The sequence below is a fragment of the Corapipo altera genome, unplaced genomic scaffold, assembly GCF_003945725.1.
Source record: "Corapipo altera isolate COAL_440 unplaced genomic scaffold, ASM394572v1 48, whole genome shotgun sequence".
Lineage (NCBI taxonomy): Eukaryota > Metazoa > Chordata > Aves > Passeriformes > Pipridae > Corapipo > Corapipo altera.
The window spans coordinates 4,143,880-4,170,494 of record NW_020884931.1 but is presented as its reverse complement, the minus strand read 5'-3'; the positions used below and the strand labels follow the sequence as shown (position 1 = coordinate 4,170,494).

At 46.4% G+C, this 26,615-nt stretch overlaps 1 protein-coding gene across 2 annotated transcripts in view; it reads left to right on the top strand.

The window, feature by feature from the left end:
• The window catches only part of COQ8A (coenzyme Q8A), a 43,394-nt gene extending 17,382 nt beyond the window's left edge, over positions 1-26,012 (top strand). For both annotated transcript variants that reach the window (XM_027659333.1, XM_027659335.1), the window contains 11 exons: positions 4,862-4,936; positions 11,501-11,623; positions 15,675-15,760; positions 16,847-16,987; positions 18,201-18,282; positions 19,702-19,795; positions 20,675-20,816; positions 22,387-22,494; positions 23,253-23,318; positions 24,085-24,171; positions 24,616-26,012. In XM_027659333.1, the coding sequence (XP_027515134.1) occupies positions 4,862-4,936; positions 11,501-11,623; positions 15,675-15,760; positions 16,847-16,987; positions 18,201-18,282; positions 19,702-19,795; positions 20,675-20,816; positions 22,387-22,494; positions 23,253-23,318; positions 24,085-24,171; positions 24,616-24,909 (1,298 nt within the window). In that variant the 3' untranslated portion in view covers positions 24,910-26,012. The remainder of the gene's footprint in view (positions 1-4,861; positions 4,937-11,500; positions 11,624-15,674; positions 15,761-16,846; positions 16,988-18,200; positions 18,283-19,701; positions 19,796-20,674; positions 20,817-22,386; positions 22,495-23,252; positions 23,319-24,084; positions 24,172-24,615) is intronic.
• Positions 26,013-26,615: the final 603 nt, after the last annotated feature.

The following is a 26,615-nucleotide window of genomic DNA, read 5'->3' as shown; positions in this document are numbered from 1 at the left end:
GTGTGCCTCTTACTGTCCTCACTGTCAGTCCTTCCTGGGTGTTATTCTCAGGAGTGATGCAAGAGGTAACGTACAATATTTAAAGCAAGTAAGCTTTTTGTGCAGGATTTTTCTTGAGTGCTTCAGGGTGCCATCTTCATTTGAAGACTCCATTCTGGGAAATAAAATGGTTTAGGTGGATTCTTATCCTATAATCTCCACACCAGTCAAACTAGCATTTGACTCTGACTTTTTTTTGTTGTTGTTAAAACTCACTTTTTTTCTTTATTTCTATATTAGAACAATATCATTTTAGGCTTTAGGAGAAGATGGAACGATGATGAGTAGGTCAAAAAGAGAGTTCATGTAACTATTTCTGGGATTCAGATAGCTGAATTCCCATGATATTGGCATGATCCCATTCACACTTGAATCATGCCTCCTCTTGTCTTTGCATGGGTTTTTTTTGTCCTCCCCAGTGTTAGAGGGAATATTCAGCCATGTCTCAACCATGGTGTCAGGACACTCTGGTGGGTGGTAGACAAATTAGTAACAGGAGGCAGAAATACTTGGATTGCAGAATTTGCCTGACTTCTCACCTCTTCCTCAAGCAAAGAACATCTACTGGAAACACTGAAGATCTTTTTTACCAACACTTGCATGTAATACTGAACTACTGTTTCTCTGTGATCAGCACAACTGAACTCCTTTTTCCTTTATATGTATTTTTGTATGCTTCTTGCAGCAGCTGGAGTAACTGCTAGTAGGTGTATTTATAACACTAAATATCATCCTTGATTTTTATTTATTTTTTGATTCCCAGGATTATAATTGACAAAACAGATTTTTCTGCAGTTTTTTGTTCCATGCTTGTTTTGTAGCCTGATGGGTCATCAGCTCCACCCACACAGTTCTTGATCTCATCTTTATTTCCATTCTCCCTTCCTCGTGTTATTTGATGTTTCTAAGCAGTTCCTGTCTCCCTCAATCCTGGTTCATGAGTTTATTTTTTAATGATATAATAAGATGAAAATTCAGGAAAATTCTGTGAAGTCTAGACCTAATGTGATTTTAACAATTTTGGGAAAAGAAAAAAAAGAAAAATTGTAGCCTCTTGAGGTATGTTAGTAAAGTATATAGAGAACTGACAACTGCAGGATTCAGTTTGTCATGTGAGTGACAAGTGAGTGTGTGTATTGGGTTTGCATGGCAAGGTTTTGGCTGCAGGGGTGGCTTCTGTAAGAAGCTGCCAGAAACTTTCCCCATGTCCAACAAATGGCTCCAAGACAGACCTGCAGCTGGCCAAGGCTGAGCCTGTCAGAAGTGGTAGCACCTCTGGGATAACAGTTAAGAAGAGGAAAAAAACCTGCACAGTTGCAGCTGGAGAGAAGAGTTAGAGAAACAACTCTGCAGGCACCAAGGTCAGTGCAGAAGGAGGGGGAGGAGATGCTTCAGGTGCTGGAGGCTGTGGTGAAGAGCATGGTGAGTCAGCTGTGTCCCTGCAGCCCATGGAAGACCACAGTGGAACAGATATCCACCTACAGCTTGTGGAGGAGCCCCTGCTGGAGGAGGTGGATGCCTGAAGAAAGCTGTGTCCCTGTTGGAAGTCCATGCTGGAGCAGGCTCCTTGGCAGGACCTGTAACCCCATGGAGGCCCATGCCAGAGCAGCCTGTTCCTGAAGGACTGCACCCTGTCGAAGGGGACCATGCTGGGGCAATTTGTGAAGAACTGAAGCCTGTGGGAAGGACTCACATTGAAGAACTTTGTGGAGGATTGTCCTGAGGGAGGGATTCCACACTGAAGTAGGGGAAGAGTGTGAGGAGGAAGGAGCAGCAGAGTCAACATATGGTGAACTGACTGCAACCCCCATCCCTGTCCCCCTGTGCTGCTGGGGAAGGGAGGGAGGTAGGGAATTCAGGAGTAAAGTTAAGTCCAGGGAGGGGTGGGGAAAGGTGTTTTATGATTCAGGATTTCTTTCTCATTACCCTACTCTGATTTGACTGGTAATAAATTAAACTGATTTCCTCAAGTCGAATCTGTTTTGCCTGTAACGGTCCTTATCTCGACTCATGAGTCTTTCATTGTATTTTTCTCTCCACTGTCCAGCTGAGGAGCTGGCAGCTTGTACTGCATGGTGCTTGTGGTGTTTTACGTGACTGAAACCAGGGCACATGCTGCTCCAGGGGAGGGTCTTGCCCACCCCTGGGCTTGGCAGGCTGAGCGCTGATAACAGTCCATTCAGTCTTCTGTTTATTTTGTTGTGTCAGTTGCTGAGCAAGAAGATTTGTCCTGAACAAAACTGGATCCAGATCATCTCTTGATGGCCTTGGCTTGAAGTGTAACAGATGCTGGAGATGCCTGGAAAATGTCTGAAGAGCCACACTGCTGGTATAGAACCAAGTGGCCTTTTCCAGGACTGAAATAATCTGTCTACATAAAGTGCAGATTGCAGGGGAGCAGCATTTTGGGAGTGCTTAGGGATGTTATTTTTCAAGGTACTGAACCATGGCTGCTCAGCAATACTGAAAACTGTCCCAAAATGATTAATCTTGGAGGAAACACACATCTTGCAGACAAGGAAAATGATGGACATCAGGAGCAACTTGTGCAAGGTCGGTAGAGTAGAGACCCAGAGGAGGAGAGTGCTTTTGTACAGCCATGCAGATTCTTTGGAGGGCTGACTTGTTCCTGGTAACAGGTGAACATCTGGCAGTGTGTGGTGCATTGACCTTGACTGGCAGCTAAGCCCCACATAGCTGCTTACTTGTTTCCTCCCTCAGCATGAGGGAATAGGAAGAGCAAAAGAGAGAAAATTTGGAAGTTGAGATAAAGATGGTTTAACAGGTGAAGCAAAGAAAGCTCCACGTGCAAGCAAAGCAGTGAGAGGAGTTCATTCATTACTCCCTATTGGCAGGCAAATGTACAGCCACTTCTTGGGAACCAGGACCTCAGCATTTGTAGTGGTTACTTGGGAAGGCAAACAGCATAACCCCAAATGTCCACCCTTTAATCCTTCTTTCCCTGAGCTTTTACTGCTGAGCATGATGTTATATGGCATAGATATCCCTTTGATGGATTTGGATCAGCTGTCCTGAATGTGTCCTCCCAGCCTCTTGCCCACACCCAGCCTGCTTTTTGCAGGGCCAGGGTGGGAAAAAGAAAAAGCCTTGATGCTGTGCAAACATTGTCCATCAAGAGCCAAAACACTGATGTGTTATCAACACTTTTAGTTACAAATCCAGCACACAGCGTGATAAAGGCTGCTGTGAAGAAAACAAACTCCTATCTCAGCCAGACACAGTACAAAATAATCCAGTACAAATAACAGCATTTTTTGTGTTCAGATAATACATGCGTAGACCACGGGTGGGTGTGTGAAAGAGGCCTGGAAAACAAATCTAGTGGCATTTTGAGAAATTAGTGTTGTGGCCCTGAACCCTCCTGTCCAGTACTTGCTTTCTGAGCCCTAGAGTGTTAGTCTGGTCTGTAGGATGAGGAAGGGTGAAGTTTTCCACAATGGTGGGAGAGAGGAATAACTCAGTGCAAGATGAGGGTTACCTTGTTTGTGCCCAGGTTTCCCCACTACCATGACATTAGCTTAGCTGGTTCGAGCATCATGCTAAAAACAAGATTGTGGGTATGATCCCTGTATGGGTCATTCACTTAAGAGTTGGACTCGCTAATCCTTGTGGGTCCCTTCCAGTTCAGAATATCTGTGCTGTGACTTGGGTCCACAAAACGTGTACATGTGTTTCCTCCTGCACATGTGCGAAATACCATGTGCTGGTCAGCTCTGCTTCCTTCATTGTACTGTGTTCTGTGGTTGTTTTACTTGGGAAACTGTCCAGTGGTGCCTCAAGGAGGGCTTGGGGTGCTTGGAAAACAGGTGCACCCAGTACTGCCAGCAGTGTGGGAGTACGGCATGGTGGGACGCACCACTGCTGAGGAGATATGAAGGAGCACCATCTGTTCTGGTTGCCCATGTCATTTATTATCCAGAAAAATAAATATTTTGAGATTGGGAAGGCAGTGAGACCTTTGGTAGTATGGATTACTGTGTGATTAGATCTGTGCCTCATTTAATCTTCAGTGGCTTTGATCTGTTTAGTGGAGGCAGATAACGCTTCTTTTGTAGCTGTAGCTTAACCTGTGGCTGTGAATCAACGCCCTGGAATTCACTGCTTGCCAGAGAGATAGTGCATGTGGAGTGCTGGTATTTTGTCTCCTGGTCTTACTGTTGCTGTGCAGGATTACTCTCCAGCCCAGCTCCTTGGAATTGCAGGTTACAACACTGCTTGCATAAGGTGAGCATCGGGAAGAACATGTTTCTGTTCATCATAGTCAACGAGTCTGTGGAAGTCACAAACAGCTAGTGAGCATGAATAAACCTGAGTGCTTAGACAGGGTTGCAGAGCCTTAAACTGCTGGCAGTGGCTTCATCTAAATACAGTTTTGCTTCCCCCTGCTGTGGTGGCATGGTGGGAGGGGAGAGGGATGCTGTTCTTTCCTGAGAATTGTACTTTGAGAACCATGCTTGTGAGTTGTTTCCTTTTCCCCTTCTTCTTCTGAACTCCATGATTTCAGTTTACAACAAGACCTCAGCCAGAGCATAGAGCTCTGAGTAGCACTTGTGATATGGTTTATAAAAGCCAGATGTCCCAGACTGGCCTAGCCTATGATTCCTGGCTGGCATGCTGGGCTGAAGAAGTATAGGAGAAAACTCTTGAGTGAAGATAACTCCGTTCCAAAAGACAGCATGTTCTAATCAAGCCATTTTGCATTTGACTGTGTGGCTTGAAGTTAATTGTAAAAATGCCTCTGTATGTGGCTTGGAAGGTTTGTTTTCATTCTGACCTGGCTCTTTTTCTTCTTGTTTTAAAGGACTAGCTGTTGGTCTTGGCATTGGAGCATTGGCAGAAGTTGCAAAGAAGAGCCTTAGACCTGAGGAACGCAGTGGTAAGCTCTTTTGATGTCCTCTTTTTTTTTTTTTTATCCCAGAGTTTACCTGCACTTGCAAGATTGTATTTTTTTAAAGCTGGGATGGTGTCAGAATAACAGGGATGTGGGTAGTTTTTGTTTTCAACATAATCTTTCTCCATCTCCAGTCTCCTCTGCCATCTAAGTGCACTCACTACACAGACAGAGGTCAGAGGTAAATGTGAGAGAATGAGTTTGTGCCAGCACAATTTGTACAGCTTTACTTCTCCACAGCCACCCCTGAGTTTGAATATTATCTCTGTGCTCATTCTTGGATTGTCTTGGCCTAAGGATTTTTTAAAAGCTTTTCAGTGAAACCACATTTTCAGTACAGAGCTGTAGATGAGCCCCTGTGTCTGAAAACTTTGATAGTGGTTGAAGTCTGTTTGAAATTAAGGGTGTTCATCCTAGGAGGAACTTGGAGGATGGCTGCTCTCTTTAAGAGAGACAAAACACTTTATGTTCTTGTTAAATAGCAGCTATCTATTTCCAACATCTGTATTTTGATGCCTTCTGAAGGATTCTCATAACATGTCAAAAGGCTGTGCCGTGCAAGTTGACCTGATCCTCTTTTCTTCCCAGCTTGTTTGGAGGTAAAATGTTCCTAAGTTGTACCTTGTTGTGTCATGGTGGTTTTCTTCTGAACATATGTGTTGGTAAAATATGGTAATACTGAATGGTTGTGTGTGGGTGAATGGTTTAGGGCGTGGAAAATATATGGTGTTCTTTTCTAGAAAACATGAAGTTACTCTAAACTTTACAGTTCCATTCCCTTGTTTCTTATCCAGGAAAAGCTCTGGTGGGATACTGCAAAGTGTCAAGTTCTTTGTTACAGTTACTGCAGGCTGGTCTTCATCTGGTCTGGTACGGTTGTTGTGTGTTTAGATTACTGCCAGTGACCACAGGGAGCTGATGAAAGGTTTAAGTACTTGTAGTTAGAAGTAAAAATGAAGTCAATTCGTTCCTGGTTCAGAAGTGTTGCTTTGAGATAATGACAACTGCTGGGTCCTTGTGTTTTTACTTTGTGGCCAGTAGTAGTTTACTCCAAAACCAGTTTCTACCTTTGCCCTGGTCGTCTTTGAGGGTGGGAGAATGATGAAGACAGAGACAGTGTGAACATATTTTCCAGGGGGCACTGGAGTGGGTGAAAACTGAAAAAAACTTGGAGGGGGAAAGTATCCTAAAATACCTACCAACTGAACAAAAATATCCAACAACAACAACAAAAAAAACCCCAACCACCAAAAAACCCAAAGCAAAAGCCTACATCATAAGAGATGAACCACATTTGCTGTGGGGGCAGGCAGGGGTGAGGCAGGGGTTGTGTGCCACCTGAGACACTACTGGTACAGAGAATACCAAGAGGTATTAACAGCCAGGCAATGCAGAGCAGCCCAGCAGAGGAAAAGGATCCTTAGCAAAGAGTTCTTGTTTCTCTCTATGACCTGAGGTATTTGAGGCTGGGTGGGTTTCTTTGCTTTGATTTAAAAACACATTCAGTCAAACATGGCCCATCCTGTAGACAATCCTTGAAGGCTTTTTGCTTTCAGCACTTGCAGTGTTTGACAGCTTGTTGATACCTGTTGGAAGCTGGTGATTTGTGTTGCTTTTAACAGAGGAGAAATTGCGCAACTGTTAGTATTTCTCTGCTTGCCAGGTTATTTTCTAATTGGGCACACCCCAAAGTGAAAACATGACCTTGCAGAGCTATGAAATTTGAAGGAATAACATGAGCTTTGTTTCTCTCCCTTACAGCATGAGAAGGATGATTTTAATTATTTTTTTATTTGAAGGCAACACTTTTTTATTCTTGCTAGGGAAATTATTATTTTCCTGTGTAACTGTAATTTGATGCCAGAAGCCTGTTCTATGGTATTGAGTCATGCTTTGGGAAGAGTGATTTTCTTGAACAAACCTTGATTGAAGAATAAATCCATGAGAACTGCCAACTTCGATGCTAGGCAGGGGAGTTAGAAAATGACCTGACTTCTATTTTCAACTGTTTGTCTTTCATTCTTGCTTCCCCTCTTGCTGTCAAGTGTGCTTAGATAAGATCCTGGAGCAGTGGTTATGCTGTAAAGGAGAATGATAGCAATAGTGGGGTTGAGAATGGGCCAAGAGCAGCAATTATTGAGGTGAGACAAAAGTAGAAAACTTTCACATTTGTACTCTTTTGGAGCTTCTCAGGCCAAGGACACAGCAAGGTCTCTAGGTGAGTCAGCTACAGCCTCTAGCTAGTGTCCTTGGATGTATTTTCCACAGAATTTTACAGTGATGGGTAAGGCTCCATGGACGAGAACTATCTCCATGGGTTCTGCTCCTGCAGAAGTGCACACAGTGTGAGTCCAGGATACCCTTTTCTTACTGTTCTTAGCCTTAGCTGTTCTTGGGGGAAATCTTTTGACATAAGTACCTCTTTAAACATTTCTTTAAAAATACTTCTGCATCCCTTTCATGATTTCAGGTTGAGGTGTTTGTGTCCAAGTTTGGTGGCTGCCAGCATCATAAGCTCGGGCTAAGACCTGTCTCTTTTGAGAATGACATATCATCCTGTTCTCTGGAAGCTGGTCGAGGATATAATTTCTCTTCCCACTGCTGCAATATTAATAGTAACTTCTTGGCACTTCAGACTTAAACAAGTGTGATGTGTATATGCCCAAAGGCATGCCTAAGAGTTTCACACTCTTGCTTGGCATCCAGGACTAATGAGAAAGAGCTTTCTCTTGCTTGCTCTCCTCTTGTCTAGTCAGTATAAAGTGTCTTCACGACTTTTAAATGAAGCTAGAAACACTAGTCCTTCAGTCCCAACCCCCAAGCCAGAAACTCCTGTGCTACACATGATCCTAGTAGCACAGCTTGTACTTCTTCTTTCCATTACTGTTACCAGAGGGACTGCAAATTCCTACCCTCCTGCACATTCTGTAGTAACTGTGCTGGTGCTGATCTGTCTCTTCCTGCTCAATTTCCCTATCCTTGGTTAGTAGCCATAGGGCCCTTCTCACTCTGCCTCAGATTGCCTCTGTTTCCATAAACAATTCATTTCTTCAGGGACTAACCCTAGAACAAAAAAAGTTTGGTGCAAGAGTTTGTGATTTTCTTCCTTTTCCATCCAAGCCTGATGGCCTGTACATAAATTCTTTCCACTGTCAAATTCTTGTGAGTAGGTGCAGGTTTGTTTGGGTTTTTGTTTTTGTGTTTTTTTGGGTTCTTTTATGGGCTTAAGGCCCTAATGCTGCCCTCTTTAAGTTTTTTTTAAGTGGTTTGACTTATCTTACTCTGTTAAAAATGAGGATGGCTTCCTTGATTCCAGTTGGAATTTTCTTGGTAGGCTGATGTAGCTAATTAACAATAACCTCCTTATTCACTTGGTGACCTTGATGGCAGCCTCAGTATTTAGAGTGTGTATCTACAGTGCAAGGCTCACACAAGGTGTGAATGGGAAAGTAGAAAAAATTGCAAGGAATAAAAATGAGTGCCCAAATAAACAGCTGCTGTTACTAGTAAAGAGACTCTAGGTTCAAGGTTAAGTTTGTAACTTTATTAATGACCTGTCCTGGGCTGTTGTGGTAGGCACTGCACAAATGCCAGGCAAAGCCCCAGTGGGCTGGCACTTGGCCTAGGTTTGAATGCAGAGTTATTTTCTTATGAAAAAGAATAATGCAGTCTCCTTGGGTTGTTAGTTTTAAGTGCTTAGGTTACATTCTTGAGGCTTCTCCTGCTCCAAAGTTTGTGTGGCAGATGGTTCCTAAAAACAAATATCCACAATGTCCAGTTGCTAGTTCTCCATTTGACAGTGGCAAAGAAGGTGGAAAAGGAGTGATGCAGCTGTGAGCTGCACACAGATTTGGAAAGATTTGTGCTGATTCTGAATTTGGAAAGAGAAAAAAAAGGGGTTAAGCACTTCTGAGGGTGTCTTCCTGCCACCTCTGCTGGGGAAGAACTGACGGGCTCCAGGCACTGTGGCTGCACCTGCCTTCAATTCTGAGGTCTGTGTTGCCACAGTTTGTATGTAACTTCTTTGCCTTTTTTTTCTTTCCCTGATGAAATAGGTGAAACCAGCTTTGTGATCTGAAGATGGGGAGAAAATAATTTGAGACATCAAACGGTGCCAGCCATCTTTGCAAAAAATATTAACTTGCTGAAAATGGTCATATTTTTTCATGAACTTGTGGTGAATTTTATCCCCACTTCCTTTCGACTCAGCTTTGGAAGCCTATGTCTGTTTTTTCTTTGCTTGCCATGTACATAGTTCTGCTTTTGGCTCTTGCTTCCAGATCACCATCTTGTTCATGCCCCACTTGTAGCAAAGTACATAAACAAGAGTTGCTCATGTGCTGTTGGGCTGCCTGGTGATCAGGTATTGCCCCTGGGGGCTTGACTTCAATGAGAAGCATGCCAAGAAAAGAGGATTGGGAGTGCCTGTATTTGGCTCTTTCTCTGATAAGACTCTTAAAATTGTCAAGGTTCATTGGCTTGTGGAGGTGACTTTAATCATTAACTAAGTCCTTTATTCTGCTGCTGACTCAAAGGAGGATGTTTTTGTGTGCATTGGTATGAAGCAAGGTAAGGCTTTGATTCAGTACTTTCCCTAGCTTCTGCTTGTCATCTCATGCGGAGATTTGCTTCAGCATTGCTAAGGACAGTTTTCCTGATAGGACAGTTAAGATGGGATCATTAAGAATCAGAGCTCTGTTAGATGCCTTCAACAGTTGACTCTTCAGAGACAGCTTTTCAAAGCTGGGCAAAGCCAGATCCCTCTGCTCTGGACGCTCTACCTGTTCAGTCTCTCAGACTCCTTACATCCAGGATCCAGAGCAAAATGTGCTCTGAGGATTGCTGTGTGTGATGCAAGTAGTGAATTCTGGACCCCTCCTGCCTCTCTGCATCTTGCTCTCTAGAGCAGCATAGTTGTCTTGTGTAGTCTTGGTGGTTTTATTTCTCTCTCCTTTTCGTGTACATTATTGTCTTAGGACCGGGATTTGTACAGACAGATGTCCCACATGCAGTGTCATCTTGTTGCTATCCCACAAAACAGGTGAAAGAGAGGAGAGCTGAAGGGTAGGGCTTGGCACCAGTGGAGAGTTCTGTGGAATCACTTTTGTAGGGAAAGTCTGTAAGCAGTCTAGCTATTTGCAGGGACTGAAGGGTGTCTGTCAGGTCAGTAACATGTTTGGCACCTCAGGGAAGTGGTACCAAGTTGTCTGAGTTACCAGAATTTAGAAGGGACCACTTCCATCTGGCTCTTTGTTATTTCTCCTGTCCCCTGGCCAGTCTAAGCTCCCTCCGTGTACCTTCCTGAGAGCTACCTGGAGATGGAGAGGATCTCTGGCTGCTCTAGTCAGTACATGACACACCAGTAATTTCCATCTACCTGAGATCTTCAGGGCTATTTTCATCTCCTGTGCCTTTTTGGGCCCTACTTGTTGTATGTGGGGGCTTCAGCCGTTCCATCCTTAGTATCCTTTCCTCTGAAGTGCTGGAAACAGTGATGTAACTGCAAGATCAGTGTACTAGCTATGGGCTTTGCAGTCCATCTGCAAGGCCTGACCTTCCTCCTGCTTGGCTGTTTATCCTTAGGAGCTGATCTGCAGCGCCAAGAGAAGTGGTTGGCGGGTGCCTGACTGCCCCCTCTTTCCCTGCTCTACCGGGCATTGCCCTGGAGAAGTAGTTCTGAGTTGCTTCTCCCAAAGGGACCACAAAATGGAATCAGGGTCTCCTTTCCTCTCCCTTAATAAAAATTAAAAAAAAAAGAGTGGAGGGGAAGTGCTTCTTATGCCACATAACCCTCATGTTGCATACTTGGAACCGTGGCACTGCTGTGTAGATGGCTGCAGTGACCACTCTGAGCCTGTCAGACATCAGGCTTTACCCATTCTTGGGGCCGGGAATTGTGTGTGTTCGGGTATGTACATTTTATGCTTGCCTTGTATATTTGAGTGTGTGTTCGGGTATGTACATTTTATGCTTGCCTTGTATATTTGAGTGTGTGTTCGGGTATGTACATTTTATGCTTGCCTTGTATATTTGAGTGTGTGTTCGAGTATGTATATTTTATGCTTGCTTGTTCTGTGCAAGCTTCCACCTTTAAGAAATACCAGCACATTCTTGGTCTGTACCAGTGTGCTGCCAAAGCTTTTGAGGATTCTCCCTTGCTGTGGCTCACTCCTACTGCCCTGTGGCTGTGCTGCAGCCCATGATGTGGGACTCAGGACACCCTTACATAGTCTTTTAGGCTGAGCTAGCTGGTACAGTGAGCTCAAGCACCAACATCTGCACAGGATCCTGAACAGTTGCAGCACAGACATTCTTAGAAGCTGTGACTTGCTGCTCTTGGACTTCAAGCCAACAATGTCAAAGTTGTCACAAGACACGTGTACAACTTCAGTCTGTGCCCATCGGTTGGTGTGAAGGCACTTAGTGTAGTCCTAGTTTGATTTCTCTGGGGAAGGGCAAATTTCCTTCTGAATGTGGGCTAACACCATGAAGTGGGCTTGCCAAGATAAGGGTGTTCTTCATTCATGCTCTTTCTTTCCTTGCCCTCAGGAAAGAAAGCGGTGATGGATTCTAGCCCGTTCCTCTCAGAGGCCAATGCAGAAAGAATCGTGAGGACCTTGTGCAAGGTCCGGGGAGCGGCATTGAAGCTGGGACAGATGTTAAGCATTCAAGGTAAGTGTTAGCACAGGTTATCCTGTTAGCTATCCTCCTTAGTACTGCCAGCTGTGATACATGATCAGCTGTCTGCCATCAGTCAGTGTCAAGTAATATGGAGAGGCTGGACAAGTGCCTTTCTTATGTGAGAGCAGTGATGGATATATATTTGAGTTCCATCTAATCCCAGTATGGAGTAACTAGATGCATGCACCATATACTATAACTGTTTCCCCAATGTCCCTGTTATGTCAGGTACTTAGCTGCAACTGGTTGAGAACAAGGTGACGCTGTCTCTGAATTTTAATGTCTGTGTTACAAGCAATTGTTGAGAAGCAGAGCTGTACTCTACTCACTCTACTCACAGGTGTCCTGCTAGAAGGGAGGAGGATGGTAAGAATGTGATCCTGTTCTTTGTTCACCAAAAGTAGTCAAAGTTATACCACACTGCTCTCCCATTATAGCAAACTGGCTACCTGTTTGTGGTTTACATGCTTTGTGGGCACTGAAGCTTTACTGGAAAAGCCAGTACAGATGATAATCTTACCAGGTGTAAAACACTTGTTTTCATCTTGAGAAGGCTTCGAACTGGTATTTATCCCATTGGGCTCTGAAGTCAGTGACCACAGGTGAAGGAGTGAGTGATGTCAGTGTCTGCACTGAACTGTTAGGTTGCTCCTGGGAGATGGCAAGTGTGCTGAAATCAGACCTTAGCTGTACTTTTCCAGTTTGCCTTCCTGCCCAATTTGATAGGGAAAGGAATAACCAGACAAAAATAGCTGTAAGACTTGTCTGGAATAGCTTTCAAGATGTCACTGAAATTGAGTCAGTGTCTGAGTGTTTGAAATAATTGGTTTGCTTGGTTTGTCCTTCTGCTTAAATTTTTGTAGATGTTAACTGATGAGGCTGGATCTAGTGTATTAAGTAACTTGGGCTCGCCAATAAAGCAAGACCAGCTCCCTGTTCCAGAGAGCCCTGATTGTGGCATTTCATTTGCTAATCACTTGGTTTAGGTGTGTGCCAGGCTGATGGACACATGAACAAAGCTAGGTGGGAGGCATCAGCTGCTGTGTCAAAGGCTGCCACCCACATGCTGTTTTCTCACCCTCTAGAAACTGCTAGGTGCCAAAGACTGATGGCTCACAGTGCAGATCCAGGAGGAGCTCATGTGCTCCTTGCTTTCCAGTGTCTCTGGTATGTGGCTGAGTGAGCCATGCCTCCAAATCACCTCTGAAGTTAAACTTGTCTACCATGGGTGGGATTAATTTCAGATTCTTAGGACACTACTGAGTTGCTCCTGATGTGTGCCCAAGCTTGGTCACAGCTGCCCTGGGCTTGGATGTGAGTGCGGAGGGAGTAGCTGTGAAAGGCCGGCTCTGAGGAGTAGAAATGCTCTGGGGTTTTGTTACTTGCCTGCTGTCTCCTAATGTTTCTGAGCTCTGGCAGGAGTGTCAAATACTTGCTGATTGATTTCACTTTGGTGTCAAGAACGGACTTACACCAACCTCAGTGGTTGTACCCAGCCCTCGTTTGACTCTTGTGCCAAGTGTGTGGAGCACTGCTGTGCCTGGCGAGAACACAAGCCCCTGGTAGCCTCACTGAGGGACAGCTGTGGTGAAGTAAATTTGACACCATCAACAGTGCAGAGTATCCATTTCTTGGGCTGGCTGTTTGGACAGGAGGGTTTCATGCAGTTCCTGCCACTTCATGGGTTTCTCTGTGGCCTGGAGAGTTTGAATTCACTGCTTCTGTCAACAGGACTGGGTGTTAATTGAGTGCAGAGGCCCCCTGCAGCTGAGCACAAGTTACAAAGTAGTGTCCTTAAAACCCCCAATTGTTTGCTTGTGGGAGTCAGTGGATTTGTTAGGGACCCACATCCCTGAACGTCATGAACAGCAAAGATGCCGAAGGCCCCGGATCATCCTGTCTGGTGTGTATACTCTGGGAGATGTTGGAAAGGCAGCTGCATTTGCCAGCTGAGAGTGCCCTGCCTTGACTCTTGCTTCGTGTTTCGTTCCAGTAAGGCCTCATCAGTTTACCACAAAGACGTAGAACCTTATTCATCAGCGTGTTGTAAGCCTTGGTTTGTCAGAGTTGCTTCCGCAGCACGACTGATTTTTTGACATTGCTGCCGAGTTTCTGTACAGTCAACCTGGACTTGCAGGTTTCTTGGCTGTTTGGTTTTGTGCTCATGAACAAAGTGGTGGTGGTCAAGCAACTCCAGTTAAGGGTACCTTCTCAAACTAGGGGTTGAAGTCCCATGTGAGGTTTTTGGATGTCAGCAATAACCAAAATAACAGATGTTGATCCTAAATGCTTGTTGCAGGCCCCGACACCTCAATACAAAGAGCTTTTGGGAGCCTGAGTCACTCTTAGTGAGGTCCATTCTCTTTCTGCCCAGTCATCCTCGGACGTGCAGGTTACATGCAGGTTACAGCATGACAGTTAATACTTTCACGTACCCCTGAGAACAGTTTTTACAGTGTTCAGAGGCTTGGCAGTGATGCACCATCAATGACAGAGCAGGTGTTTCTTTTGGTGTTTGGAATGCACACGCAAATGCCATGTCTCACCTCCTTGGGGGTTTATAGCGTCACAACAGGAGCTTTACTCACTGTTCCTGCAAAGCTTGCTGATCTCTGACTTGCAGTGATGGAACAGGAGCTCCTCTTAAAGCCTCTGTTGGTTCCACAGTAGGGGTTTCTTAGTACTTTTAAATGCTGCTGTGGCTTCAGTGGGAATTTCTAGACAGTGCTGAGTGTTAATGTGATGTGTCTGCATTATGTATCTTTTTCTATCCATTCCTTTCCACCCCTATTCCCAGGACAGTACTCTTAAGGTCACTGTTTGTTTCTTGTTTCCTGGGATAGACTTATGGTTGTTCATGCATCTGTAAATGGAGAGGATTGATAGAGTTTTATTTGAATGCCACAAGCCCAATGTGTGGGTCGAGTTCTCAGGATTAAGGCCAGTTGCCTGGACTCTTCCAGTGTTGGAAGAGCGGCAGATAAATCTTAATTCTTCCATAATCCTTTATGAAATGAAAAGTTTTCTGGAATGGGTAGCTTTTTTCTGAGCTGTTGCAGAAGCCTGTGCTCAAGCAGAGGACTAATCTTTCAAGATGCTCCTACCCCTTCTCTTTCTTATGAGTGTAAATATTTGCTCTGTCTCACACTTTAAAATTTTTGGGTTGGTTATGTTTTCTTCTGCCCAGTTGTAGCTGCTCTTCATTTGGGTAGTTGTTTACAGTAGCAGATGCCGAATCCTGATCTCTCCGAGTTCAATACTCCACTTGTAAGTGGTGTTTTACCACTGCACAGCTTTCTGGAGAAGGTGCTGCCCCCTTAAAATGAACTGGATTAAACCACATCAGGAACCCTTGGGGTGTTGGGATGACTCTCCAGGGGATTCCGTCTGTGACCTGTGTTTCCATGATGCAGTAGCCTCTCCTAGACCTGAATGCTGTACTGCTGCCAGCAAGAAGATGGGCTGATGGGTGACAGAGGCTTGTGCAGAGCACTCTGCTCTCGGGTTTGTGCAACCTCCACTACCCCAAAAGCCTCTGTGCTGTGCAGAACTGCCCACTGCTCTTGGCAGTGCTGCTAGACTAAGCAGGCTTGATTTCAAAACATAAAAAGTTTCTCAGCATGTTTTCTAGAATATTCATACTTTGAGTATGAGGGAATGCACAAAAACTCTCTCCTGCTGCAGCAGGACGGTGGCTTAGGAGTTGTTTGGGTAATACACAATATTGGGTAATAATTTGGGTTATACACTCTCTTTTGAAAGAGTGAAAAGGAAGGAGGAGCTTTTTTCTTTTTTTGCTACTTGTGCACAGACTTGTTTGGCTCATTTCTAAAGGTGTGATGCCTTAGGAGGAGCACCTCAGGTGCTGTTTCTGGGTATGGAGAGTTTCTCAACTAGAATTACTTCCAAAACCTTCACTGCAGGGGTGTGGTTGGGGGCAGGACAGCCAGACTTGTCCGAATGCAGGTGCATGTTTCTTTGTGTGCTGAAGAGCTGGAGAATGCAATGCCTGCACTGACTGTGTGTGCTTTTCCCTTGGCAGATGATGCCTTCATCAACCCCCATCTCCAGAGGATTTTCGAGCGTGTACGTCAGAGTGCTGACTTCATGCCAATAAAGCAGATGATGGTGAGGAATATTCCTTACTGCTTATCAGGGGAGAAGGGACAATGACAGAATAAATGTCACCCATGACATACCCTAGTAAGAGAGGTAGATGGGGATTTTTAAGAGTATTCTTTCAATAATGTTGCATATTTTCAGTTGTGGCTAGCACCTGATTCCTTCTCTCTATTACGTGCTGCCTTTTCTCTCCAAAACATTGAAGCTCAGCTCTAGACAGAGGGAAAAATGTGGGAGTTTGTCTTGAGACTAATTCTGATGGAACAGGATGTTGCACACAAATATGATTGTAGGGTCTTGTTGAGTGTAGCCTCCTCTTCCGTTTCCTCTTGTCTTTCTAATGAGTGTTAAGCCAGTGTCTACAAATGCCTACATCCCATTTTAGAAACAGACTTACAAGCTGTAGTCTGATGGAAAGTTAACAGCAACTTTATCCTTACTGTTTTGCTTAAGTGTAACCCACCATCAAGAAGAGCCAGAATGAAGCAAACTAAGTTGCTTTCCCCAATGTACATGTTCTCTCTCTACTTCCCTCTCTAAATTAAGATGTGAAGGGTGCTGCTAAAGGAATTGCCAGCACTACTTATCTTCTGAAAGACACTGAGCAGCACCAGAACTTAAATATGGCAGTCTGGCAAGGCAGCAAAAAAGCTGTTAAAGCAGGCTGTGATGTTTAATTGTCAATATTGCCTTAGAGAGTTATTCTTGCATGCCTGGATTGCTTCTGTTCAGCTTGGCAGCATGATGATAGAGGAGAAATAGCTAACTCCTTGCTCATTTGCTGGAAGATAACAAGTGGCACCAAAAAGGGGATGTTTGTATTGCTAAGGCAGCGGTGTTTGTGTTCAAGATCTCTGTCCTTTATGCCAGAGATCTGATTGGCATCTGTTTAGTGCTGGGGAAGCATTGCTGGCTAGACCACTTCCTTGCCTTAGTGTGCAGCGATGAGGCAGGGAAGATGATCTAGGAAGCAGGGTAGAGGTACTCAGAACTACTGTAGGCTGTGTGAGTCACTTTAGAGGAATGTGATTTCCAATAGTGAAAGTCTTAAAGTTTTGCTTCCCATACCCTGATGCTTTTTTTTATTTGTAGAAAACTCTGAACAACGATCTTGGCCCCAACTGGAGGGATAAACTGGAGTCCTTTGAAGAACGTCCCTTTGCTGCTGCTTCAATTGGTCAGGTTCACCTGGCACGCTTGAAAAATGGGAAAGAAGTTGCCATGAAAATCCAGGTGGGCTTTACAGACCAACCTTGTCTCTTGTTTGAGACCATAGAAGTGCAGGGGAGATGCCTGTGTACTGCTGAACAAAATAAGAAACGTTTTAGTGCAAGTGAAAATGTGGGTTCAGCAATACCTTACCTGGTGCAAGCAGATGGGAAAGACAGGAAAGGTTTTGCAGCTCGAGCCACTCTTTTGAGTCCAGATGAGCAGGAGACATCTCATAGGTGTGTCACTGCAGCATGGGGATAATGGTGGTGAGGGACTGCTTGTACTTTTTGGGCTGTATGTGAGGGTCCTACCTGCTCCATAGGTCAGTCCTCTTTCTGGGATGTGCACATGCCACATGTCCCTTTCTGGCCACAGCCCAAAGGTTAAAGAAGTTTTAAGTAACATGCAGGCCCTGACTGTTGAGCAGTGGCAGTCTGACAATGCAGGAGGATATTCACCAACTCACACTAAAGCTGACAGCAACCTCAGGTGGCTATTTCCAACAAAAATAAGTTCTAGAGCTAAAACTCCTTGTGCAGCATGGTTTATAATCCAGGATAGTGAGGTCCCTTGCTGACTGGAGCAGTATCCCAGGCAAAGTTGGTCATCTAGTTGGTGGGTTTTTCGTAAAGTGGGGAGACTTTAGAAACAGTATGAATGAGTACTGGTGTCTTCTCAAGCCACTTGTGTCCAAAGTACTCTCTGAAGTTAGGCCAAGGTAATAGCAGCAGAAACTGAACCCTCTGGCATCAGCAGACATTCCTCTTCACATCAGTGGAGGCTCATTTCCTTCTTGACATATAAGGTGAGAACAGAGGAGGCACTTTTGCCAGGAGTGGCTCAGCCTCACTGCCCTGCTGCTGTGAATGGAACAGTGGGGCTGTCAGTGGTGTTGCTGTGGTAGGGAAATGCCCGACTGCCATAGCTGTCGTGGGACCTGTGTGTCTGAGAACCTGTCACGTGTTGGAAGAGTTCCTGTAGGAGGATCTGAACAAGCCATTCTGATTGTAAGGAGCTGCATCTTAGCCTGTCTTTCTGTCCCCTGGTTCAGATGCTGGGCTCTAAATAAGCTTTTAGAGGAGAGATGTGTGGCTCAGGTGTGCCCTGGCTCATTGCCAGGCTGCAGGTGGCTGTGGTGTGGGGGTCAGTGGATCAGCTGGAAGGTGTTTGTGTCTTGCCCTGTACAACCAGGTCATCTGGTCTCACCACCTCTCTGTCCCATTCTGTCCCACAGTACCCTGGAGTTGCCCAGAGCATCAACAGTGATGTTAACAACCTGATGGCTGTGCTGAGCATGAGCAATATTCTCCCTGAAGGTAAAAAGACAGAGAGCCTGGCAGGCCCTGTGTTCCCACTGGTGCAATTTGAGTTCTGCCAACCCATTTCAAGCAGTGCATTGCATGTGTGTCTCCAAAGACTGGAGGGAGGAAACAGCCTCAAGGAAATGAAAGAAAGGACTTAAGAATTACTAAGTCTGCCCAGGAGCAGATTTCCTGCAGAAAGCAGGAGAGGTAGTGGATGTAGGCAGAGGGTGCAGGGCCAACTTGAGGAACCATGTTCTGCTCCCTTCTCCTGCTGCAGAGCTGTTGCTGCCTTTGCTGGGCATGTGCCTTATCCAGTGTCCACTTGGTGGGGTGGGGAGTGCACCTGTGTTGTTTTTCCCAGCCACACATGTGCACATACTTGCCAGAGTAACGTGCACTTGTCTCTGTGTGCTCTCTATAGCAAAGGACCCATAGGGTTTCTTGGCAAAGCGTAATGTGCCTGGAAATATTCACTTTTGATGGCTTTCTAGCCATGAAACACAGGCAGTTGTTCAGGTTAGGTAGTCTTGCTTTCTCCCTGTTATTTTCTGGTACATTTGGTAGAACTCATACTTCTCCAATTTTCTTGTAGCCCTCCATGCCTGCTATTCTCTGCTCTTCCTAGTTGTTCTCTGTTCTTTCCAGTCACAGTTGTGGAGAACTGTCAGACTTGGAACTTGCTCAGTGTCCCAGCACATGGATAAGTCCCTTTTCCCACAGGGAATGCAGGACTTAACTACTCCTTTTTCCAAATACCTGCCTGCAGCAGCTGTAAATCTTAGTGGGACTGTACAAATGCTGCTTTAAAATCAGACTGGGTGCTGACAAAATCGGGGCCTGTTCTCTCTGGTGGCTGGGCAGGGCCCTGCAGAGGCTGCTGCAGCCCCAACTGTCTGTCCCAAGAGGTAGATTGGTTTTCCAACTTGGAGAGTAAGAAGACTGGACTTGGCAACTCAGGCCCTGGCTACGTGCTGCTGCTGCAGTTTGCTGTATTAGTCATGCTGACTGTTTCTGCCTGGCAGTGCCTGCTCCCAGTTGTAGGCAGATATGGTTTTGAGTCTTTTTTTGTTGCTTTTGCCCAGGCTGGTGTTTGGGTGCTTCTACTCCTTGGTGTGTGCCTCTGCACAGCCATGCCAATAGCACGAATGGACAGCTTGGGCTGTGGGGTGGGAGCTGGGGGAGGATGGAGCTCTGCTGCACAAGGACAGTGGTGTGGACATACCTTGACTTAGGAGCAGCTGTGTAGCCTCGGCCTGGGATTACTGCAGAACCTGTAGTTAGATGGAAATATGCTTTGGCTCTTTCAGGTTTCTTGTACTCTTCAGCTTAGAGCTGGCTGTATAGCAGTTGCTCCTCAGGTGTAGCTCTGGAAAGCATAGCCTGAGGGGGTCCTCTCTAAGTCTGCTCTCTCTTCTGCTGTTTGACCTTCAGGTTTGTTCCCTGAGCACTTGATCGAAGTCGTGAGCAGAGAGTTGGCCCTGGAGTGTGACTACCTGAGAGAAGCTGCCTGTGCAAGGAGATTCCAGTATGTTCACAACATTGCCTTCAACCCCACCTGTCTGTGTGTGTGAGAAACGCAGGAGGGGTTGCTGAACTTCAGGCACGGTGGGGAGATGAATGTGTGCCCTGGTGGCTCAGGAGAAGGGTGCCTGGGCCTGGGCTGTGGGTGTTTGTGGCCTGGGCTGTCCCCTGGAATTACCACCTTGTCTGAGCCACGCATGTACTCAGTCAGTTGAAATGTGATAGCATATCCTCTCTCCTCCAATGCAAGCCTGTCTGTTTTGCCACATATGAAGGTGCTGCAGTAACTCCCGAGGCTGGGTTGCAGTGCTGTTCTGTGTGCACTTATGCCAGCCTGTTGTGCACTTCTCCCATCCTTTAGAAAATAATAGGAGGTTTTTCAGTTCAGCTCTCTTACAGTAACTACCACCACTAGTACTGCCTGCTCCCTTGGCTTGCTGTAGCAGTGGGGCCTGGATTGTTTCTACATGGTGGCTGGATGATGGGGAGCTGCTGGAGGCTGGGCACCCTTCCTGTCCTGCTGCAGAACTGCCCCTGTGGCATTGCTGCCCTTGGCAAAGCCCATTTATTCCATGTGTGTAGTCTGGCCCTGAAGCCAAGTGGGGTGAGCAAAAGAGTCCAGTGCCCCTTGATGTACCAGCCTGGAGCCCTCCTAATATCACTGCTCTGGCAGGAGGCATGACCTCAGGAGCTGGCAGCAGCTGCAAGTCACCGGCATGTTTTCTGCTGACTTAATCCCTACTGTAACTGCTGAGGAAAACATATCCTGGCAGCCTCATCAAGGGTGTGGGGAGAGGCTGGTGAAGGGCTGTGTGAGGTGTTGCTGAGGGATCTGTCTGCTCTCAGGGCTCCTAACCATTTCTTCTCCTTCCTCTATCCCTAGGGAGCTGCTGAAGGATGACCCCTTCTTCTATGTCCCAAGAGTAATAGACGAGCTGTGCAGCAAGCACGTCCTGACCACAGAGCTGGTATCTGGCTTTCCCTTGGATCAAGCTGTAGGGCTGAGCCAGGAGATTCGAAATGAGGTAATGTGGGCAGGTTTTTTGCCCTTGCTCAGAGTGGTGAGCTTGGCCTGCCTGGGGACTGGCAGACCAGGGGACGCTTGTGGCAGGGCAAACCCTGAGCAGGGCAAAGCAGGGCCGGAGTCAGGGACTGTCTGGAGCCTCTAGGAAGACTTCTTTTTAGGAACTATGGCAGTGACACTGGGGTTTCTCCAAGGTGATCTGGGCCTTGCAGGCACCAGCATTCAGCAGGGAGGGATTAGAGGGAGTGAATGGCAAGGGCAGCTGAAGGGGAGGTAGCTTAGCTGTGTGATGCCCTGTTTCTGATGACTTTAAGTTTGGGAAGGATTGTCACCAAGGGGAAAGGGGTCTTGTGCAGCTGCTCTTTTGGGCAGGAGTGCAGAATCATCTCAGTGCAAGCAGTTGGGTGTCTTCTCCTCCTGTGGGACTGACCTGTGCTGCTCAGGGCTGCTGGAAAAGTACCTTTCAGTAAACAGGAGCAGGGATGTGGGGATGGGTAGGCGTTGGTGCTGAAATATAGCAAGGGATTTGAGGGCTGTGGGACAAGCAGCTGTTCTAGTAGCAGAAATAACTGTTCTGGTATTTGGTGTGTGTGTGTGTTTTTGTGAGCTGTCAGCTGTTAGCAGGTCAGTGGGGAAGAGGGCAGAGTATGTTCGTCTACATAAACAGATCTGTGTCCCATTAGATTTGAGGTGACTGCCTGTTCTTGGGGACTGTCCCCTCCGATGAGCTGTATCACCAGGACTGATTTTAAAAGGCTGTGAGGTGGGGTGTTGCTGCAGGACCAGTCCTTCTTTCCTATAAGCTACTGGCCTGGCTGACCCTCTGCCTTCTGACCCAAATGGCAGTGTCCTGGAGCAGGGTCTGGCTGGCATTTGGTGCTCTCCTCCTTCTCTCTAGAATATGATGTTTCACTCAGCTTTGCAGAAGCTGAAGAAGGGCAGAATGAGGCTGGCAATTCTGCCGAGCAGGATCCAGCGTAACTATTGTCAGAAAAGCTCTGCTGTAGTATGTAATTCAGCAGTGGGCTCCTGAAGGACTGCTACTCTTGCTTCCCTGTGCCTGTCAATCCTGAGGTGTAGGTTTGCTTGCTCCTCCCTTGAGGAGGAGCCAAGTCAGTGCTGAGCCCAGCAGAAGACTTGGCTGAGGAGCACATGGTGGGTCTGTATATCATGCAAGATTCCCATTTTTGCAACAACCAAGTACACAGTCAATGCTGGGAAGTTAAAAGGCAGGACCAGGACACGTGCAGTTGGATCAGTACTGGAGACTGCTGTTCTCAGCTGCCTGCTACAGAGTACCAGCTTCTCTGGAGGCACATCCAGGGGCTGATACAAACTACAGCTCAAGCTGATGTTAAACTTGTGGTATTTGTGCTGGCTGCTAAGGATATCCCGTGGCAGGTGTGGGCTGGGAGTTGCTGAGAGGTGCTCCTTCAGCACTCTGCAGGAGTTCTGCAGCATAGAGCAGATAGTTCCTGCCCATGTGGTGATGTGATCCCTGTTGTAAGTTATGTGTGTGAGTAGGGCTTGCTGCCCTTCTGACTTGTTTCTTTCTTTCCTTGCTTTTCAAGATCTGTCACAACATCCTGGTCCTGTGTCTGCGGGAGCTGTTTGAGTTCCGGTACATGCAGACTGACCCAAACTGGTCCAACTTCTTCTATGACCCACAGTTGCACAAGGTAAGCCCAAGCAGCTGCAGTTCTGCCTGTACAAGGGCTGGTTTTCACCAGCTTTTGATTATTCTCCATTCCCAGAGTTTAATGAACCCTTATTGAGATTCTCTTAGATTCCTGTCCTTGAGGCATAGGCAGACAGGGAAACCTGCCCTTTGCCACTTGCCCTGGCTTGGTCTGGGTAGGACAGCAGGGCTGCTGTAACCTTGGCTGCCTGTCTTTGGCCTTAGCTCCCATCACAGCTACTTCCTTAGCCTCAGGGTTTGTTTTGAAGGTGGCCAGTGAGAAGCTGCAGCTGGCAGCACTCTACCAGGACACACCTGAGCCCAGGACTCTTTAGTTGAATGCTCTTGTCTTGTGCTGTGCTGGAAGGGTAGCAATTGCAGATGTCCTGCTTGTTGGTTTGGCTGCCTCTTTGTGCCCTGCAGAGCAGAAGGAATTGCTTGTTCATTCCTGAGGTCTGTGTTGGAAAGTGCTGGGAAAAGGTTCTGTGCTGCTCTGTCCCTGGACAGAAAGCCTGAGTGGAGTTACCAGCAGAGCAGGTCTGACAGTGTTGGCATTGGCCATTTCTTGGCCACGTGCCAGCCCAGCTGTCCAGGCTGCAGTCAGGGAGTAATGGAGTCAGGGGCAGCTGAGCTGCAGAGGGAAGTACTGGGAAAGCTGGCTGGGAAAGCCAGATGAGTCTCCTGAAGACATCAGGAACATTCTAAAGATCAGGCTCTACCACAGTGGTTGACTGGTACGATGGGTTTGTCCATTTGCAGGTGGCCCTGCTGGACTTCGGAGCAACACGAGGGTTTGATAAGAAGTTCACAGATGTCTACATAGAGGTGAGGACTTGCACTGTGTCTTAGAGTGCTGCACCTGATTTTGCAAATACTCGTATCTGTTACCTGTATCACTTTGTACTCGAATCCACTTTGGGTGTGGAGAGAACAGGGCTGGAGGCAAGAGAGAGATCTCGGTTCCTCTTTCATCCTTTACCATTGCTGTCTGCATATCTGCTGCAAGCTGCTGGCTCTCTGGGTTTGGGTGTTCACACTGCATGACAAACATGAACTGCAGTGTTGCTTACTGTGAGACTCAGGCAGCAGGGTGTATCAGAGCACTCAGAATTTCGTGATTTTTATATGAGGCTTTGCAGGAATTGCTAGTTCTGCTCCCTGCCCCTTCCTGTGATTTCTAGCTTGCTTACAGACACATACTGATGTGCAGTCATACGTGCTTCCTTTGTGATCACCATGTTCTGCACTTGACAGTTGTCTTAACCTGCTGCGGCCCGCAGCTGTCACCTAAAGCGTCTCAGCTCTGCTGTTTCACTGGGGAAAGGGCTGACTGATTTGTGAAGCTTTTTTGCTGTCCCTTATGTTCTCTGGGCTCTGTGTAGCCCTACTGGGAAGAGCCATCAGCTGTATCTTTTTGCCAGTAGCTCTTAACCTGGCCAACATGCAGAGACCCTTGAAGATGAGGGCAGAGGCAAGGAAGCGAGTGGGCAGCATGTGTTAATGTGTACCTGTGGCCTGTGTAGTAGTCCTGTACTCAAAATGTTTTTCAGTCATCTCCTAGTTCTCCTGAAAGTATTTTCCTCCTATTCAGGTAATCAAGGCAGCTGCTGACATGAACAGAGAGAGAGTACTGAAGAAGTCCATTGAAATGAAATTCCTCACTGGCTATGAAATCAAGGTATGGAGCAGAAGGATCTGATTTTAGCGTTGGCCACAGATAAGGTTGTTGTGGGTCTGTGAGCTTCCCCAGATTTCTTGATATGGTAAAAGCCAGTGTCAGTCCAAAAGCCCCACTGATAAGATGAAAGAGTATAAAAATGATTTGGCTTTTGGTCTCACTTCCTTTTGGGAGCAAGAAGAGTAATGAGGATACAGCTAGCCCCAGACCCACTGTCCTTCCTTTTCTTCCCCAGCAAGACTCTGCAGGTGATGACAACCCCAGAAATTTCATGGCTGAGTGGATGGTCTCCTGGAAGGTTTAACTGCTCCAAACTGGGGGCTGGAAGTTACCTTTGTCGTGGGCATGGCTAGTTATCTCTCTGAGCTGCTGCTGCTAGCATTACCATTTCTTTTCCTCCCTCGTGGTTAATGATGTTATTTATGCCTCTTTCCTTTTGGGCAGGAAATGGAAGATGCCCACTTAAATGCTGTCCTCATCCTGGGAGAGGCTTTTGCATCTGATGAACCTTTTGATTTCGGCAACCAAAGCACCACTGAAAAGATCCACGGTTTAATCCCAGTCATGCTGAAGCATCGGCTTGTCCCCCCACCAGAGGAGACCTACTCTCTTCATCGGAAGATGGGGGGCTCTTTCCTGATCTGCACCAAACTGAAGGCCAAAATTCCCTGCAAAAACATGTTCCAAGAGGCATATAGCAAATATTGGAGCAGTAGGGGCAAGAAGCCAGAGGAGTAGTAGGAATGAACTAACGCGGCCTGTTCTGAGGGCCCGGCGCAGCTGAGCCTTGCAGAGAGCGTTGTAGCCTCCCAAGTGTTGCACCCCAGCTCTCCATCCTCTTGAGATGCAGCAGCCTGTGCCCTGGAAGCCAAGTGTGCGTTTCACGAGGACAAAGCTGTTCTTTCATGCTGTGTCTGTCCTACACTGACTGCCAGTACAGCCCGCAGCTTGCAGGAAACTCTTTGAGTGCTTCTGTGCTGTTTCAAGGCACCAGCTGACTACCTTGAATGCATTTTTAATGTTGTGATGGTGGCTGCATATTGATTGGGTTTTATAACAAGCAGGGGAAGGAGGACAAGAGCAGAATTTGATATTGAAACCTATTTGTAATTCTCCACAAATTGTTTTTTAAAAAACTTCCCTCTTTCAAGCTGAGGTGGAATTCAAGTAGATTTCATACTGTGAATTATAGATTGAAATACTAAGGTGTTCCCTACCACAGACACATCCAGCACCTCCCCCCCATTTTTGTAAATCAAGTGGTGGCAGTCTAAGAACCCTCCTGGATTTTACTGACATTGATTTAATGCAAGGGGTGTGTGTGTAAGTAGGATGAAGTTTTATGCTTTCTGCCTCTTTTTGGCTTGCAGGCTAAACATAGGAAATATTTTAAAAATCCAAGAATTGAGTGCCAGTCTCTTTTAAACACACACACGTACACACTCTCACAACCCGTCTCAGTTCTGGGAGTCAAACATGTATCCAACAGAGCTATATCTGAGCACAGTTAGTGGGATTCTTCACTGTCTGGTAGGTATCAGCTTTCCCTGAGGGTAAGTTAGATAAGCTACAGCTGACACCAACTGCTTGCTGGACTCCTAACCAAGAACCTCGTCTGTCTCTGCTTCCCTGTAACACAGAACTTATGGCAAGGCAGACGAACATCTCGTCTCTCATGAGCGGTTCCAGCTTTAGCTGAAATGTCACACAGTTAAACCAGACGCACAGTTTTAAACTATTGGAGTCAAGCTAGGAAATTTACTTCCTTAGATTTTTGTACAAAGCCTGTACCTGTACGACTTACTGATGTCAATAAACAAGTGCTTGTGCGGTGGCCTCCTGCCTGCGGTTCTTTCTTCTTCTGGTGTGGTAATGAATAGCCAGGTGAACCACGTCCTGTTCTGTGGGATAAACAGGAGCTGAGCAAATGAAGCAGCTCCCAAGCCTCCTTGTTGCAGTTGTTTGCTCAAAGGCTTGGAACTAGCCTTGGCAAGGCTAAACCTGTGGCCTGTTTATGCCTTCATCTTTCCATTGCAGCTGTGTCACTAGTGCTGTGATAGTGACAAGTTTACCAAGAGTCAGAAAACATCAGTCTGAACACATCTGCCCATGAAAATCCCTGGTAATTTACTTGTTTTCTTATTTTCTTTTGTTCTAATCCCTCAGTGTCCTGAACACAGGTCTCTTCGCCTTTCCTCCGCTTGTGAAGGAGAGGCTGGTGGAGTTGAGGCTTACCTCGTGCTAGGAAGGCAGGTATCCTCATCTGCCAAGTGCCAGGTACATAGCAGCAGGCTCAGCTGATCCTACTCCGTTAACACAGCCCAGGAATGCAGAGGTTGTATGATCTTAAACCTCAATACATAAGAAATTCTGACAGCTCATGCACCCAGAGGTAAAGAGCAGGGAAGTGAATAAATGGTCTCTCTTAGGAGGGACCTCTGAGA